This window comes from Truncatella angustata, assembly GCF_020726525.1.
Source record: "Truncatella angustata strain MPI-SDFR-AT-0073 chromosome Unknown BKA67scaffold_7, whole genome shotgun sequence".
NCBI classification, from domain to species: Eukaryota; Fungi; Ascomycota; class Sordariomycetes; order Amphisphaeriales; family Sporocadaceae; genus Truncatella; species Truncatella angustata.
In genome coordinates, this window is record NW_025763387.1 from 378,906 (window position 1) to 395,905 (window position 17,000).

The 17,000-nt window shown below is 52.2% G+C and overlaps 7 protein-coding genes across 7 annotated transcripts; 4 read left to right on the plus strand and 3 right to left on the minus strand.

Annotated features, from left to right (window-relative positions):
* Positions 1-1,150: 1,150 nt before the first annotated feature.
* On the minus strand, positions 1,151-2,790 carry BKA67DRAFT_522529 (major facilitator superfamily domain-containing protein; the record flags this gene model as incomplete). The annotated part of the gene is made up of 4 exons (XM_046098379.1): positions 1,151-1,785; positions 1,851-2,136; positions 2,206-2,456; positions 2,517-2,790. The coding sequence occupies 4 exons, from the start codon at positions 2,788-2,790 to the stop codon at positions 1,151-1,153; spliced, it is 1,446 nt and encodes a 481-aa protein (XP_045954851.1).
* Positions 2,791-3,618: 828 nt separating this feature from the next.
* On the minus strand, positions 3,619-4,191 carry BKA67DRAFT_661328 (uncharacterized protein; the record flags this gene model as incomplete). The annotated part of the gene is made up of 1 exon (XM_046107787.1): positions 3,619-4,191. One exon carries the CDS (start codon positions 4,189-4,191, stop codon positions 3,619-3,621), a length of 573 nt encoding a protein of 190 aa, XP_045954852.1.
* Positions 4,192-4,588: 397 nt separating this feature from the next.
* On the plus strand, positions 4,589-7,058 carry BKA67DRAFT_574554 (uncharacterized protein). Its single transcript, XM_046103428.1, has 4 exons — positions 4,589-5,387; positions 5,445-5,875; positions 5,929-6,654; positions 6,710-7,058. Exons 1-4 carry the CDS (start codon positions 5,041-5,043, stop codon positions 6,862-6,864), a joined length of 1,659 nt encoding a protein of 552 aa, XP_045954853.1. The 5' UTR covers positions 4,589-5,040; the 3' UTR covers positions 6,865-7,058.
* Positions 7,059-7,157: 99 nt separating this feature from the next.
* On the plus strand, positions 7,158-9,323 carry BKA67DRAFT_574558 (uncharacterized protein). The gene has a single exon (XM_046103429.1). The coding sequence runs from the start codon at positions 7,339-7,341 to the stop codon at positions 9,112-9,114; it is 1,776 nt and encodes a 591-aa protein (XP_045954854.1). The 5' UTR covers positions 7,158-7,338; the 3' UTR covers positions 9,115-9,323.
* Positions 9,324-10,741: 1,418 nt separating this feature from the next.
* On the plus strand, positions 10,742-13,293 carry BKA67DRAFT_523113 (uncharacterized protein; the record flags this gene model as incomplete). Its single annotated transcript, XM_046098439.1, has 3 exons — positions 10,742-12,274; positions 12,328-12,904; positions 12,950-13,293. The coding sequence occupies 3 exons, from the start codon at positions 10,742-10,744 to the stop codon at positions 13,291-13,293; spliced, it is 2,454 nt and encodes an 817-aa protein (XP_045954855.1).
* A 158-nt stretch (positions 13,294-13,451) lies between these two features.
* Positions 13,452-14,156, minus strand: BKA67DRAFT_574564 (uncharacterized protein; the record flags this gene model as incomplete). The annotated part of the gene is made up of 3 exons (XM_046103430.1): positions 13,972-14,156; positions 13,650-13,815; positions 13,452-13,525 (listed from the first exon to the last, which is right to left on the minus strand). Coding segments are annotated over exons 1-2 (238 nt in total), but the record flags the coding sequence as incomplete, so codon positions are not given.
* Positions 14,157-14,999: 843 nt separating this feature from the next.
* Positions 15,000-16,897, plus strand: BKA67DRAFT_522772 (aldehyde dehydrogenase; the record flags this gene model as incomplete). Its single annotated transcript, XM_046098411.1, has 3 exons — positions 15,000-15,170; positions 15,232-15,339; positions 15,407-16,897. 3 exons carry the CDS (start codon positions 15,000-15,002, stop codon positions 16,895-16,897), a joined length of 1,770 nt encoding a protein of 589 aa, XP_045954857.1.
* Positions 16,898-17,000: the final 103 nt, after the last annotated feature.

Consider the following 17,000-nt stretch of genomic DNA (forward strand, 5'->3'; position numbering starts at 1 on the left):
CCTAGAAACACTTTACAAAGGTTGTACAGGTACAAGATGGCTTACGCCTTGCTCGGGAGACACTTGAATGCCCGTACATAAAAAGTAATAAAAAAGACATACCCAATGCGCTGAATTTCACAAGGAATCAGGTTTTGACGGATATTTTACGTGGAGGTATAGCTTCAACCCGAAAATAGTCCGCCTGAACCCAAACGAAGATGTGTTCATCGGAGGAACCGGAACGCTAGGCTCGAAGGTAACTTTGAACAGAAGATTATCAACCCTGTCAGAACCTCTAGAAGAGGTTACTAGAATATGACTAACTGGCTCGTTTAGGAATCATATGGAAGGACCGACATTAGCTAAGTGATGGCGTGTGAATGTGGTATATTGATGCTCAATATAGCAACAAGGACTTATTAGATGGGATCGACCAGTATACAAATCGTTTGCAGCACGTTATATCGCATAAAAATCCTGTAAGAAATTTTAATAATCATCTTTTACTCTTTCTAGCATGTCTACGGGGCCGACATTGCCTATCCAAGGCGATTGTCTCTTTGTGACTGCTCATAATAGTCCCTGAGACACCAGGATGGTCATGAAGAAGTAATTAGCAACTCTTAATACTGCATTGTATCAAACGATTCTTCCAGTGGAGGGAGAATGCGTGCAGACGTAAGATATTACATACACTAGTTCTCGCCTGCCAAGCCCAGGTGTACTTCCCACATTTTCACCCTTACGTGCATGGAGACGGCAGAGTCAGCAGGATGATCAGCCACGACTATATGGCTAGCTATGAATACTTACTAGTCATTATGTAGAACTTGGTGCGTTCGTAGTATCTGCGTATAATCAGGGGTGTCTCGGATGGAAGGCCAAATGATTTTGTTGATACAATTAACACTACACAGCTGGCTCAGGAGGCTCTATTGCAGCTACAGAAGCTTCAACGACTAGGTCGTTATATTTATTTATGCCTCAGAATTTGGCGAGTCGCAGACACCAAGTTCAACCACTATCTGGTTCAAACTCGAGTATTAGCCAGTCCTAGTATGTATGAACCCATTGTAGGTCAACACATCAGTAATCTGGAACTCCGAGCAGTAAATTTAGTCGCAAGCTACGGAGTCAGATGGGTTATTACATAGGTAGAGGATAGTGGCTATATGATATATCTAAAACCTCTGGGGACTCTTCTTTCATCCCTTACTGTCGCCTCATTCTCACCGTCAAAGATTCGGTCCAGTTTCTTATTCTCTCGCCAGAGCAGCCCACTAAACACCGCGGCGCAGACTGCAACTAACAGACAAAAAGCAAATGAGATCCAACTACCCTTGCGGTAATAGGGCCCCTCGCTCGCCGGGAACAGATTCGTGCCCAGCACGGGCCCACACTGGCCCATGATGGCGAAAATTGCCCAGCCACCAGCCCTCTTCGACTCCGTCGCGTGCGTGTTGGAGCACCAGGGGATCAGGACCGCGACGCAAACGAAGATGGTGATGGCGAAATAGACACCGAGATACCGCGGGGCGGCCGCCTCGGTCGTAGCGAGTAGCAGGAAGCCGATGGCGCTGATGATGCCGAAGGCGACGACGAAGGGGCCGCGCATACGCACGCGGTCCGATGTGAAGGCGATGATGATGATTATACTGAATGTCAGAAGGTAAGGTGGCGCGGAGAGCCCATTGGCCTGCAGGCGTGAAAAGGTCCCTATTTCGGCGATGATGGTCGGCACAAAGAGAGGCAACGAGGCGAAGGAGACGTTGCAGCCGAAGTACATGAGGCCAGGCAGGTAGCCTTGTTATCGTGTTAGATTTTTCAAACCGTTTGAGCCTCTTGTAACTCATAGTATGAAGACTTACTTCTCCAATCCTTGAATGCGGCGAGAAAGTCCTTGATACGCAGCCCGGTATGATTCTCTGTATCAGCTACTTGGTCGCGCTTGACCATGTGCATACAAACGAACTTCTCCCGCTCGTTGAGAAAGGTCGCGCTGCGGATATCATCTGGGAAGAAGAAGAACGCCACGACAGCCATTATAAGCGTAGGCAGACCTTCGATCAGGAACAGGATCCGCCACGACTCGATATGACTTCTAATGAGCAAAATCGCATAGCCAAGAGCGCCTCCATAGGCGTTGGCAAGAGCCTGGAGAATGCACGACATTAGTGCGATGTGTTTCATCAAACGGTATTAACAGCTCAAAGGATGACCTACAGAGCCACTGAGAAATATGCCCTGCCGAAAGCCCACCCTGTCGCGAGGGTAGAAAAAGGAGAGGTAAACCGGTACACCGGCATAGCACGCCTCTCCTGCCCCCAGCAACACCCGAAGAGCAATGAGACCGCCGTAGCTCTGCGCCGCAGCCTGGAGGCTTGATATTGCGCCCCATGAGAAAACGACACAGGCAACCCAGATGTGAGCTGGAAAGTGCTTCCAACCAACTGCTGCACCTTGAAATACAATATCTGCACGAGTTTGTCAGCGACATATTCGCTCTAATACTGGTTGTTAATAGATATTCCTACACGAGATGTAGAAGACAGTACCGAGCATTGCGTAACGTGTGCCCGAGAGGTCGATACTATCTTTTAGTCCAGCAATGTACGCATTTCCTAGATTGCTGCGGTCGAGAACAGACAACATGTAGATGATGAAGATCATGGGCATCAACCTCCCATCCAGCTTTCGAATCACTCGAGCCTCTTCTTCTGCCGTCGGCGCCGGTTCGCCTTCTTCGCGGTTCTTTGGGTTTTGTTCGGCATTCTCGACTGCTTCCACATCGTGTTTTCCTTCTTCCATCTTTGTGTACGCGAATGAACAATCGATTTCCCTGCCAAAGTCAAATGTTTGAGGCGAAGATGGAAATAGCTTGATACTTGGGACCCCTGGCGAAACTCAAGTTCATACGATACACTGAGACAAACAGTTCGTTATAATGTGAAAATAATTAAAAGATATGGGCTGTGCGAGATATGATGCCGAGATGTTAGTGGAAGCTACCTGATTACGGATTATACTCGTCCGTATAGCTAGTCGGTTGCTTAGAACCGGATGGTGTTCGACTATGAGCCACTAGCTAGCTAGCAATCAGCGCCCTTGAAGATGGACTGCCATCGTCCGTTAGTCCATGTTAATTATGCCCGCCACCCGCAAAGGAATGTTGATATAGTACACATTTGATTGGACCTTGGTCAGAAGTGATATGCGGGGAAACCTTGTCCTACCCCAGACACACCGACATTCACGGTTCACATTAGAGCGGAGAATGGGGGCTAGCTCTCCTACAAGACCGTGGTAGGTGAGGTGGGAAGATCGTGATGCCAAGAAATATATGATACACCAGGGGATCAAGCAAGTTGTGGAACTGCGATTGCTCCAACATGACAGTAGTTTGTAAATCTTCGTCTCCTGTTTGACTTCGTCGGGCTTTGGTTTGAGTCCGTGGGACAGACTGTTTACCAGTACTTGGTCAATAGGCCGTGTTCAAAGTCAAAGATGTCTTGATATTGTGTGATTAAGCAGACTGGGTATTTTGTTTTCCCTCCCAAACGCCTAACATGCCACTCGGATTTGTGGGCTCTTGCTTGCGCAGATGATCGAAACTTCGGCGGGCCCATTCGCCAGACCTTAAAGATGCATTCCTTCTTCCTCATCATCATCTTGTAGTTCTGGCATACGCTCCTGCAAGCGGCGCATCAACTCCTCATCTCCGAGACCACCTATCGTGCCCGTTGTGAATGTTCCATCTGCCCATGCAGGATGCTGTCCATTCTCTGATGTGGGAGCATGTCCATTCACGCCATTCGTTCCGTTGGTCGTTGTCTGTGTCTCTCCATTCACTTGGCTGTGCTGGGGATCTTCCTTCTTATCCTCTTCGGTCTTGCCCTTGAACTCATCCCAGCTCAGGCCCCGGTCCTCGACCTCTGACTTGATGAGCTCTATGCGCTGCTGCATACGCTCAATGACGGCCTCGTTCTCCTTGATGGCGTCGACGCAGTCTTGATCTGGCTGGCTGGCGGCGCTCGAGTCGAGGGTGGCAACAGTACCTTCGGCGAAAGGCTTGAGCTCTGCATTGGAATAATCGAGGTGTGCGATCGAGTTGCGCAGCTCCAGGACTTTGAGCGCAAGGCTGCTCGCAGGCAGGTCTTTCAGCGCCTCGGCAAAGCGCGTAGGATCAATGGGGGTGGCTTCTGAGGACATGGTGAAATGTTATGTCTGTACTCATGTACCTCTTCCGGGATAGGGTTTTGTTGTACCAGAACCGGAGTCGAGAAATATTGAAGAGCAGCTTTGAGTATTCCGCCTGGCCAAGCTGATGTTTGCTTCGAGATCAAGCGTTTGCGTCTCACATTCTAACCTAGGAGCTTCTCGGCATGTTCGTCATGCAGAAGCTGCCTGCCGCCGAAAGCAATTAGTGCTGGCTTGCAGGCGGTAGTGGGGTGAATCGACAAGGGTACGTAGGTACTGTGGCTTCTAAACAATACTGTAGTCTGGACTAAAAGGTCGTGCGGGGCACCGAGCTCGGGACCAGAAGTTCAAAAGGTTGCATCGAAAGTTTTGGCCTCCGTTTCGTATACTATCGGGCTAACCCATTTGTTTTTAAGTTCTCTATAGACTACATGAAGACTTGCAACTACATGAGCTTAGTGGATTTCCTGCATCTACATGGGAAATTCTCCGCTGTAAGGGCCATGGAGGCAGCCGTTATACTGATTGACTCTATGTTCGTATAATTGTGCTCGACTTGTCAACAGTATCGGAGGCATTCCGATCAACGTACCCGCTTACCTGCAGGTGACCCTGGACATGGAAGCAGGTTATTGCCTATCGTGGATAGTTACAATGGATGCCACTGTTTGACGCAATTCTTGGGGTAGGTTGCATGCAATGACTTGAAAGTAGTAAATAAATGACCGTTGAAGCCTCTCGCCGGGGGGGTGTACTTTGCTCTTCCTGCCTCTTATTCTGAAGCCAGACTTCTATTCGTCGTACTTCATTTGGCTACCCTGTCGAGTCGTACCCTTGAGATCGGTATAAGTGCTCAACACGATGCTCTGGTCAAGGGTTACACTCGCTGCCGGTGTGTCGGCGGCCCTATCGACATCCGCTGGCCGCCTTCGCTTCGAAGCCGGCGGGCAACACGTCTTAGGAGAAATAGAAAATGCTGATTTCCAATGCGAGCTTCCCCCAGTCTTGGATCCCTCGAAAGATGGTCTCCCAGCTGCGCGAGACTTATTCGATACTGAGAAGGCCTTGTTGAAGCAGGTTGAGAGACACGGCACCCTTGTCAAAGTTCCCTCTATATCGTATGATGACAATGGGGAACCAGGCGAGGACCCGAGATGGGAAGTCTTCTATGAGCTCCACGCGACGCTAGCTAAGCTATATCCTTTCGTGTGAGTGAGCTTGGATCCTGTCTTAATTCTTGTCATGATAGCAACTAACACTGTCAGCCATGCGCGAGCAACCCGTGAAACAGTCAACACTTTTGGCCTAGTCTTTACAGTCAAAGGGCAAGACTCGTCGCTCAAACCTATCATGTTGACAGCCCACCAGGACGTCGTACCCATAGCCGATCCGTCGACTTGGAAATATCCGCCGTTTTCAGCCCACTTTGATGGTCGGTGGCTTTGGGGACGGGGTGCATCTGACGACAAAAATAGTTTGTCCGCGATTTTCTCGGCACTGGAGACACTTTTATCAAACCCGTCGTGGGTGCCGAGAAGGACGATCATCGTAGCGCTTGGTTTTGACGAAGAATCTGGTAACCGTGGCGCGGGTACCATTGGACCGTTCTTGGAAGAACGATACGGACAGTGGTCATTGGCCATTGTTCTTGACGAGGGTGGGATGGGACTCGAATTGCTCGAGGACAAGGTGCTCTGTGAGTGACGATGCTTGAGCTGAGGTTGATGGCTGAGACTAACAGATTTGCAGATGCTCTTCCCGCAGTAACCGAGAAAGGGCATGTTGATATCTGGCTCGATCTCAAGGTCAATGGTGGGCACTCGTCGACGCCATTCCCCCATACTGGCATTGGGATTATGTCAGAAATAGCCGTCAAAATTGAGGCCAACCCATACGAGCCCAAACTCATCCAAGGCTCTCCTATTTACAACCACTTCGCTTGCCAAGCCAAATACTCACCTGACGCAGCACCAAAGGTTACCAAGCTGATCAAAGAAGGAGATCTTGATGCTTTGGCTCAGGAGCTGGCCTCTGTTGACCGTCCCACGCAATATCGGATCCAGACTTCCCAGGCCATTGACTTCTTCAATGGAGGTGTCAAGATCAACGCCATGCCAGAGAAGATCCGGGTTGGAGTCAACCACCGGGTTGCGCCACACAACACTGCCGACGAGGTTAAGAAGAAGATTGTGGATCTGATCAAGCCCATTGCTGAGAAGTATAGCTTGCATGTGAATGCATACAAGGGCGAGGAAGCTTTCCAGGAGCTCAGGCCGGCGTATGAGGTCGACTACAATGGCACATTGACAATCACTTCCAGCCAGGGCACAGCGAATGCACCCATCTCACCGACGTCAGGTGCAGTTTGGGACGTGTTTTCGGGCACGATCCAGCATTCGTTTGCTTTCCCGGGAGGCAGGGTGGTTCCTGTCGGTGAGTTGATGACTGGAAACACCGATACCCGGTACTACCTTAGTAAGTGATTCGTTTTCCTGGCTGCGTCCGATATGACGGGTACTGATCGTTGCAGATTTGACCAAGAACGTCTACCGATGGTCACCAACACGCAAGGGGGGCACGCAGAACGCACACACTGTTGATGAAGGTATCGACATGCATGCTCATATCGAAGCACTGAAGTTCTACTACGATCTGATAAGGAACTTTGATCGATCTGACGCGTAAGTATGGACAGAAGGGATACACATATGTAGCTGGTGTTGGGTTTCTGCTTGCGGTGATCTTAGTACTGGTAGTGGTATTAGTACTAAAATTCGTGAATAGAAACTATCAGTTTGACTACCCTGAGAGAGGCAGGTTAGGCAAGTCCAAATTGAAAAGTGATACCTGCAGTGCTTTCAACGCAGCGTGTGATTAGTGTTAGTTAGTAAAGAACCTCCTCACGCGGCAACATGCAGTACACAAATGGACATATCTGTATGAGTGGATCCCCACACCAGACAGCACCCATGCGCGCCGGTAACTGCCGGAGAGCGAAACCAAAATTTCTGGATCACGAACCAAACCATAGCTTTCCTCTCTCTACAGATCCGTACTTTAAATCGGGTTACAGGCCAACCATAGACTGCTCAGTCGACTTCAGAGTGGCGCGCCTCTCATGGGTCATGATAGATCCATAACCGGGTCTGAAATACGATCATGAACGCCCTGTCATTGCTGACGCCGCCGTCAAGCTTCCAGATTGGAATCCGGGCCATCTGCAGGCAATCCGAACGGAGATTTGGCGCCGCGGCCGTTCGCCAGCTCTCAAACGCATCCCGAGGTGCTTCAGAACAATGCCGCCCACACGGCAGTCGCGTGTCTCTTGACCCCTTCCGGCTTCTCAGGCACGACCGCTCACGATACGAGCAACTTCTACCAAGGATCACCGTCCGAACCATATTCAAGTTCCGCGCCATCGTCCACTACAGCCAGCTACCTCAAGACTATGAAGATGCAAACGGTCTACCATTCAGGAAAGAAGAACTCAACCGCACCGAAGTCAAACAAGTATTCGGTTCATACACAAGCCCGACCGACGCGAATGCGTTGCTTAGGATAATACACGGACGAAGAGTGGCAGGCACGCTGGACGACCCGGATTTGCAGCAGAATTCGGCTTCCTTCCGCGGAGAAGACAAGATCAAGGCTCTGGAATACTTGCGCAAACATGTTCCCGTCGATGAGGTCATCAACGCTGGCCTGCGCGCCGAGGACGAGCTCCGGTTGCTCGAGGAGCATGAGAAGGAGGGTGAGGTGATGGAGGAGCAGCATGAAGAGACAAGCCCCCAGAAGACACATCCGGCTCCTGCTTCAGGAGAACCAGTCGTGGAAGATCAAGCAAGCCTACCATCAGGTCGCTTGCCAAACCGGACAGCTAGCTCGCCGTATGGAGAGAGCACCTTTGATCGGATCCGCAAGCGCAATTTAGCGATACAGGCCGAAAAGGACAGGATTGCGGAGGAGGAACGCCTCAAACGTGAAGAGGAAGAAGCACTTGGAAACATTGGCACCTTGCAGACGGAACAGGCGAGGCCGAGGGCTGTGAGCGCTTGGAGGGCAAAGCATGAAGAGCGAGCTACATCTGACCTCACAGCACCACCCGAGATGAAGGCCTGGGAGCGGTTACTTCCTGCTACTACTTTTACTGTCCTACTGATCGCCGCCTGTTTTGTCCTGGCTGCCTACTACACGCCCCCAAGACGCGACGGGAGAGTCTGGCCGGACATCCCACCGGCCGCCGCCACATGTATTGGACTTATCCTCGTCAACATTGGAGTATTTGCCTTATGGAGGTTCCCGCCTGCCTGGGCATGGCTCAACAGATACTTCCTGGTGGTTCCTGCCACACCACGTCCTCTGCAGCTGATCGGTGCTCTTTTCTCGCACCAGTCGTGGGGACACATGGCCGGCAACATGGTTGCTCTGTGGTTCTTTGGTATTCGTCTCCACGACGAGATTGGTCGGGGCAATTTCCTGGCTCTTTACTTCGCCTCCGGTACTGTCGGATTCTTAGCGAGCATGTTCAACCTCGTTCTTTGGCGGGGTCTCGAATTCACGACGCTAGGTGCCTCAGGTGCCATTTACGGAATCATTACAGCCTTCTTCTGGATGCATCGGAAGGAAGAGTTCAAGATTTTTGGATACCCACCTGACCCGTGGTCGGGCCCTACCGGTGCTGTGTTCCTTGGTCTTCTGATCGGACTGCATGCATACGCCGGCCTGTTCTCCAGTGCTGCAGCGGCGATGAGCTTGGATGTGGCGTCGCATGTCGGTGGTATCTTTGCCGGTCTAGCCGGCGTTGAAATTGTACAAAGGAATCTGAGCGAACGGGCAAGGGAAAGAGCCGAGAGGGCAAAGGCAGAGTCCAGAAGCATCGATGTTCTGGGCAAGGTCGTGGAGCAGAGGCCGAAGGGTGAGAAATCTACCGAGTAACAGGCGCCATGCTGTCTAACATGACCTACTGAATATCTGTACCATATAAATCTTCACAATCCCCCACTTTAGACTACATATACAGCATGATTGGTATTGGTGGAGCATTGGTGGAAAGGCGTCATGTAGAAACGAGTACGGGTGTACAATCTCATATATATATATATCTTGTATCTAGACGTTGGTTGTTCATTTTTGAAAATCTTGCTATTTTGTCCCGTCCTAAAGCGCAGCCCTGCCAAAGTCGACGTGAGTCGGAGAAGGGCAGTATTTACTATCTGCTATATAGTGCATCATGTTCCCGACAATCGACGATGGGAGTTGTAAGTTAGCGACGATAAGAAATGCCGCTAAGCCGACTTGGCGCCTATGTAATGACCATCAGACTTGGTACTATTTGACGGTTGATGCATGCAGCAGCAGGGATATCGCCCGCCCGCCTGTGTCCCACTTAAGCATGAACCCAGAGCTCGTCGCAGCTCCAAGAAGGTCAAGCATTGCAACCTCCTTGGCTCCCCGGTGCAGGCTGTGTATAGGTGCCGGCGCGTCTGGGATCAGCTGAACATGCGTTCGGGAGTAACAAGAAGACAGCCGATCGTTGGAATCTGTACCGACATGTGCCAATAATATGGGCGGCCTCTGAAACCTGACATTGAAACGGGCGCCGGCACTCCTTGCGGGCCCCTGGTATTGTTTCGATTGAGATGAGCTGATGGGCAAATTGGATTGGCAGGCTTGTTGAGCCTTGGGGCAGGGTCTTAGCGAGCCATCATCCATGACCCACCAGCCTCCAAGACTTAAACTTTACTGCAGCATGAGGAATGATATTTTAGGTATTGAGCCGTTGCCCAAGAATTGCTGTGTTGTTAAAGTCAATTGAATCATGCTGTAACGTTAATACTCAGAGGTCAGAGAATAACCCGGCCCCAAGGTGCGATCGTCCCTTTAGGCTTCTGTACGGATGCGTACACATCTTCGAACAAATACCCATGACCATAGAAATCGGAAAGTCGAATTTTAGTCGGCTCTAGCATGGTCGTAATCCTCCCTCCATCGTAGACCTTGTCGTCTTGGCATACGTCTTCCCTGCCCAGTTGCATCTGCAGTCGCGACCGTCGCCATACCAACAGTGGGCCAAATAGCAAGCTAGGTGCCAACCCGTTCATATCATTTCAGGTAGGAGACAAGTCAGCTCGGAAGTTTAATATAGAAGGCCACGGCCTTTTTTTCTTCTTTCTTTCTGCTTCGTTCGTGCATATTTGTGTTGGTGGCTGCGTCTTGCATTCCTCGGACGCAACTTTTCCCCCCAACGCGCAGCTAATTGTCCATCTCGGGCCTGCCTGCTGGCAATCGTCTCACTTCATATTCCTTCTTCTGCGGATTAGCATATACTACGGACTCAAGCCGCTTATCCGGCCAGACGTATTACAGAACGTGGGCTACTTTTGTTTTCCTCCTGCCGAGTTAACTTTTGCGCATTCGAGGTCGTATCGCTTTCTCCCACTGCGTCGCAGAGGTAGCTCGGCTCGGCTCCTTACAAGTTGCGCCTACTGCGCAGTCCTACTAGTCTTCATTTTCCAGATCCTCTGTTCTGAAACAACAACGTCGCGAACGACGTACATTAAAGATGTCGCAACCGCAAGACCATTTGCAGCCGTCTTACAACGACCTGGAGCGACCCAACCCAGAGCGTTCTGCGAGTCGATGGCGCCATCAAGAGTCGAGCGCCTTCGCTCGTGCCGCCGGTCAAGCTAGAGATCCTCAAGCTGCAGGCACCAACACGCAAGATCTGACCGACTTTCTCAACTCGACACGAGTCGAACCTGAACGACCCGCCACGAACGGAACAGGCAACTTTCAGCCGATTGTGATCAATGGAGATGCAGATGTTGAGCAACCCGCGCCGCTCGACGATGGGAAGGAAGTCATCTGTGGTCCTCTTATAAACTACCGTCGCATGGAAGGTCAAACCTGGCACGGAAGTGTGCTTATTGTCACCAAAGGAGGAGGCAAGACACAGAAGTTTCAACCCGTGTTGGATATCGGGCGCGTCGAGGTGGCCCATGAACAACAGGGTCTCATCGGAGAGGGCTCCGGTGCCAGCGGGGCTACCAATGGCAACGGCGCTGTCACCAGCAAACATGGCACCGAGGTCCAAGGAAAGTGTCTATACTCGGATCTCCGTAACACGTTCTGGCAGTTTTCAATCGCCTGTGACATGCTCGACGTGGAGACCAAGTGGGCATACTCCATCTCTGATGTGCGCTACAAGAGCCACACGAAGCCCCATACAAGCTACTTCTTCGTTCCTGCCACGACGGAGTCAATGCGCATCATGTTCCACTCCTGTAACGGTTTTAGTGTCGGAACAGATGAGGATGCTTGGAGTGGCCCAGCGCTCTGGAATGACGTTCTGCGCCGGCACTCTGAAGCCCCCTTCCACGTCATGATCGGGGGTGGTGATCAAATCTACAACGACGGCATCCGAGTTAACGGTCCTCTGCGCCCATGGAGCGATATCAGTAATCCTAAGAAGAGGAGAGAGACTCCGTTCCCCGGCACGCTGAGAGATGAATGCGACGAGTACTATCTTCAGAACTATATCCGATGGTACTCGACCGAACCATTTGCTACGGCCAATGGGCAAATACCGCAGCTCAACATCTGGGACGACCACGACATCATCGATGGCTTTGGATCTTATGTCCATGAATTCATGATGTGCGATGTCTTCCGTGGCATCGGTGGCACAGCCCATAAATATTACATGCTCTTCCAGCACCACCTGGCACCCCCTGCCTCTACATACACAACCGATGCGCCGGAAACCATGGAGGCAGGGACTGGAGTAGATGAAGCTCAGCTCCAGCATACGTTTGTTGCACAGCCGAACCTCCCATCTGAACCGGGGTACATTGTGGGACAAAGGCCTGGTCCATATGTCGCGGAGCACTCCATGAACATGTTCTCGAAGCTAGGTGCGCGCATAGCTTTCTTGGGGATTGATGCTCGTACAGAGCGTACTCGCCATCAGGTGAATTACCCGGAGACCTATGACCTGATCTTTCAAAGGCTCGGGGATGAACTCCGTGCGGCGCAGCAGTCAGGCAACCCTTACAGGCACTTGATCTTACTGCTTGGTATTCCTATTGCCTACCCTGTAAGAACTCACATGCAGTCCTATCTTGTGAGCGCGATACTAACGATTCACAGCGGTTGACCTGGCTTGAGAACGTTTTCGCTAGCCCGCTTATAGCACCCATCAAGTTCTTGAACCGACGATTTGGCTTTGGTGGTGGCGTCTTCAACAAGTTCGATGGAAGCGTTGACTTGCTCGACGATCTAGATGACCACTACACGGCGAGAACACACAAGAAGGAGCGCAATGCGTTCGTCGAGCGGCTCCAGATGGTTTGCTCTGACTTCTCCATCAGAATCACTATCTTGGGTGGCGATGTCCATCTTGCAGCTCTGGGGCGGTTTTACTCCAACCCGGAATTGCACATTCCCACAGAGCATGATCATCGTTACATGGTCAACGTAGTCTCATCGGCAATTGTTAACAAACCACCTCCGGCTGCGATCGCAAATCTTTTAGCAAAGCGCAACAAGATTCACCATCTGAACGCCGACACTGATGAAACACTGATGACCTTGTTCGACAAAGACCCAGGTGATTCAAACAAGACTTTGAACTCGAACCACGTCACTATGCCTAGCCGGAACTATGCCATACTGACGGAAAACTCGCCTAACAACCACTTTACCTCCACCAACGGTAACGCTGGGGGTGTTGCTAATGGCTCAGAAGGAACACGGGTTGGCGAGGATGTAGAGGCATCACAATTCAAAGGCAAGGATGGGCACTCCTTCCTGCACTCGGGCGAGCTGAATGCAGGCACGAAGCACAAGGCCTCCTCGATTTCTACGCACGGCAAGAACAACGATGGGTCTCTAGACTGCTGCATTCGTGTTGAGATCGATCAGCATAACCGTGAGGGGCACACGGAGCCTTATGGTCTGACAATCCCTGTACTCAACTATCAGCCAGATGTGTACGGAACAAGGAAACACCATTTACATCTTCCGGGCCACGGTTCAAGACCCGGCACCGCGGCAAGCAAGGCCACGAAGAAAAATAGACCGGCCACTGGCACGGCATCGACTGAAGGCCATTAGAGATGGATCCCCTGTGACTTCGGGCAGCGTGGTGGTTTCTCACTGGAGCTCGCGAGGGAACAATAGAACCATACCATCTCACCAAATCGACTAAGAGTAACAAGGGCTGGCATTAGATGAAAAATGTACCAAAAGTTTTTTGGGTCGAATAAGCGAATGGGGTTTCGGATGGTTGCGGGCATGTTCTATACCCGGGTTGCTGAACCCACTAATGATGGCAAGAAGAGAATCCCTTTGTTTTGGTCAGTTGTAGCATTACGAATCATTTTGGTAGACGTAGCCAGGTAAGGCTGGGTTTCAGTCAAGAGTGAAAATGTATAATTCTTATCTTTTTTTTTTTTTTAAATTCGACTTACCTTCAAACGGTATACTTGGCATATATCGAGCAGAAGAGTCTGGTTGTCCCGGGGTATCGAGCCTAACGATCTTGAGCGAGCTGCAGAAGACGGATCGATATCATCCTACAATCGCCAACGGAAATACTATCCTAGGATTACTTTTCTCCATGATACAGCAACGAAGCTGCGATAAGTTAGCACTAATCCGTATGTGTCCCCGACTCGGCGGTCTGTCATTGTAAGCCGAGCTCGTTGGTGCTGACTAGCGTCTGTCGCCCCTGGCGGCTTCGGCAATGTGAGGCTCAGGATGGAGATGCGCTATACCTCGGGGTCCACTTACCGCTACTCGGTTCTGCGTACAATTACTAAAAGCGGTGCTACATACTATAAGATGGGGGTCCATGTATACTGGCACCGGCAGCGGCTGGAGCTTGCATACCGTTCGGCGTCGAATTTGTTTCTTATGGCAGAGTAACGACAGAAGAGAGAGCATGACTGTACATGTGCAGAGATGCATTCGACACGTCGGTAACTGTGTATATTATTGCCCATGAGGAAAGGTTGGCAAGGGCGTGTTCACTTAACCTTATCTATGTAACGTTTCCAGAAAGCCAGCCCGGGCAGCGGTCTCCTGTTCAAACCCCGCTGCACGCCCCCTCGCAGTGTGCATCTAGTCGCCAGCGCGATGTATGACAAGGCCAGCATGAATTGCTATCTTGAGAGGTTGGGCTTTTATTGGCTTTGATCTGTCGATCGAGCGACTTATCGCTTTGCATTCACGGCGGTCATTATAGTTCAAGCTCATGGGTGCAATATAATATTGAACCGAACTGGTGTTCTGGTATTTTCGGTGTCGTCCTAAGCCGTCCCCGAGACCGGCGGCCTTGAACCGTCCCAACGGACTGGAGACGACCGGGACCCTTGAGGCGTGCAAAACCCCACCATAGCTCCAGGATGCGCAGCGCCGTTCCCCCTGCCATTGGCCTATGGCAGTGCCATGATAGCGTACCATGACATATAATCTACCCCACTGTGCTATCTGTAGGCCGAGACAAACCGAGCCCAGCTATCGCTGTGGAATTCTGAGGACAGCTTCAAAAGCCAGAGGAGAGAACCAACAGCGGCGGCATCTTGGAGAGTCTCACGTATTTTCTTGTGCATAGCTGCGGACAGATTCTCATTCAATTGGCGAAAAGAAGACGACTTATACACATCCTCGAAAGCCAATATAGTCCCAGTCCATCGAGGGATATTGGGAAGGACGACTGAAGCAGACCCGCTACAGTGCAAGTACTACTTCGGACCAGAAAGTAATTTATTGCACCTGAGGTTTTCGAGATGGCCGCCGTTCGAAGAGGAAGCGTGTCGATGCCGCTCTCTCGCGTCTTCCAGGCGGGCGCACCGTCGAGCGTTCGCGGTGCCGCCACCCGGGCTGCGTCTCTACAGACGTCGTTCGCTGCCAGGAGGACACTCAGCACCACCAGCAAGATGTCCAACCTGGCCGCTTTCAAGGTTCCCAAAGTGCTCAACGAGCCCAACGTATGTCGAGCTTTCCTCGTTTGCTAACTCCCACAGATACCAGGAGCTGACTGTGGAGTAGCATCACTATACCAAAGGTTCAGAGCAACGGCAAGCGCTCTACGCCGCGTACGAGAACTTCCAGCAGAAGCTTCCTCTTGAAATTCCACTCGTCGTTGGCGGCAAGGAGGTAAGATGAGCCAACACCGTTATACCGACAACCCTTGGGGAAGATCGAGACTAACAAATGACAACAGGTCCGGACTTCTCAGACCTCGCAGCAGTTCAACCCTTCCAACCACTCTCAGGCCGTCGCAACCTACTCTCTCGCAACCCCCGAACATGTCAACCAAGCCATCGAGTCTGCTCTTGCCGCCAGAGAGGGCTGGGCTGCCCTGCCCTTTGCCGACCGCGCTGCTGTCTTCCTCAAGGCCGCCGATCTCATCTCCACCAAGTACCGCTACCAGATCATGGCCGCCACCATGGTCGGCCAAGGCAAGAACGCGTGGCAGGCTGAGATCGACGCCGCCGCCGAGCTGTGCGATTTCCTCCGCTTCAACGTCTCTTTCGCCGAGGAGATGTACGCACAGCAACCCCAACACCACGCCCAGGGCGTCTGGAACCGGGTCGAGTACAGACCGCTGGAGGGTTTCGTCTACGCCGTTTCCCCCTTCAACTTCACAGCTATCGCTGGCAACCTTCCTGGAGCCCCTGCCCTTCTCGGTAACGTGGTCGTCTGGAAGCCTTCCGACTCTGCCATTGCCTCCAACTGGCTGCTCTACCAGATCCTTATTGAAGCTGGCCTCCCCAAGGATGTCATCCAGTTCGTACCTGGTCCTCCCGAGGAGGTCACCAAGACGGTCCTCGCACACAAGGAGTTCGCCGCCCTCCACTATACCGGTAGCACGGGCGTCTTCCGCAAGCTCTACGGCGCCATCGGCCAAGGTACCGCCGAGGGTCGCTACAAGAGCTACCCGCGCATTGTGGGCGAGACCGGCGGCAAGAACTTCCACTTGATCCACCCCAGCGCCGATATCGACAACGCCGCGATCCAGACAGTCCGCGGCGCCTTTGAGTACCAGGGTCAGAAGTGCAGCGCCACCAGCCGCCTGTACGTGCCCAAGTCCGTCTGGCCCGAGTTCAAGAAGAAGATGGTCGCCGAGGTCGAGGCCCTCAAGATCGGCGAGCCCTCGGCCGCCGAGCACTTTATCGGCCCCGTCATCCACCGCCCTAGCTTCAACAAGCTGTCGGGCGTTATTGATGCGGCCAAGAAAGACCCCGAGCTCACCCTCCTGGTCGGCGGCAAGCACGACGACAGCAAGGGCTACTTCATCCACCCCACCGTCTACGAGGCCAAGACCCCCGACCACAAGCTCTTCACCACGGAGCTCTTCGGCCCCGTCCTGGTCGCCTACGTCTACGATGACGCCACGACCTCCTGGGCCGACGCCTGCAAGCTCGTCGACTCCACCGGCGAGTACGGCCTCACGGGTGCCGTCTTCGCCGCCGACCGCAACGCCGTCGTCCTGGCCGAGAACGCCCTGCGCAACAGCGCCGGCAACTTCTACATCAACTGCAAGAGCACCGGCGCCGTCGTCGGGCAGCAGCCCTTCGGCGGCGCCCGCGCCAGCGGCACCAACGACAAGGCCGGCAGCATGAACTTCCTGACGCGGTTCGTCAGCGCCAGGAGTATCAAGGAGGAGTTTGGCCCCACCACCAAGGTCGGATACCCTAGCAACGAGGTGTAAGAGACGAAGGAGAGGAAGAAGAAGAAGAATCCGGTCATGAATTATGAGGTTCTGCATTATAAAAAGCGCACGGTGAGCCTTGAAGCATCAGGCCCGAGCAGCA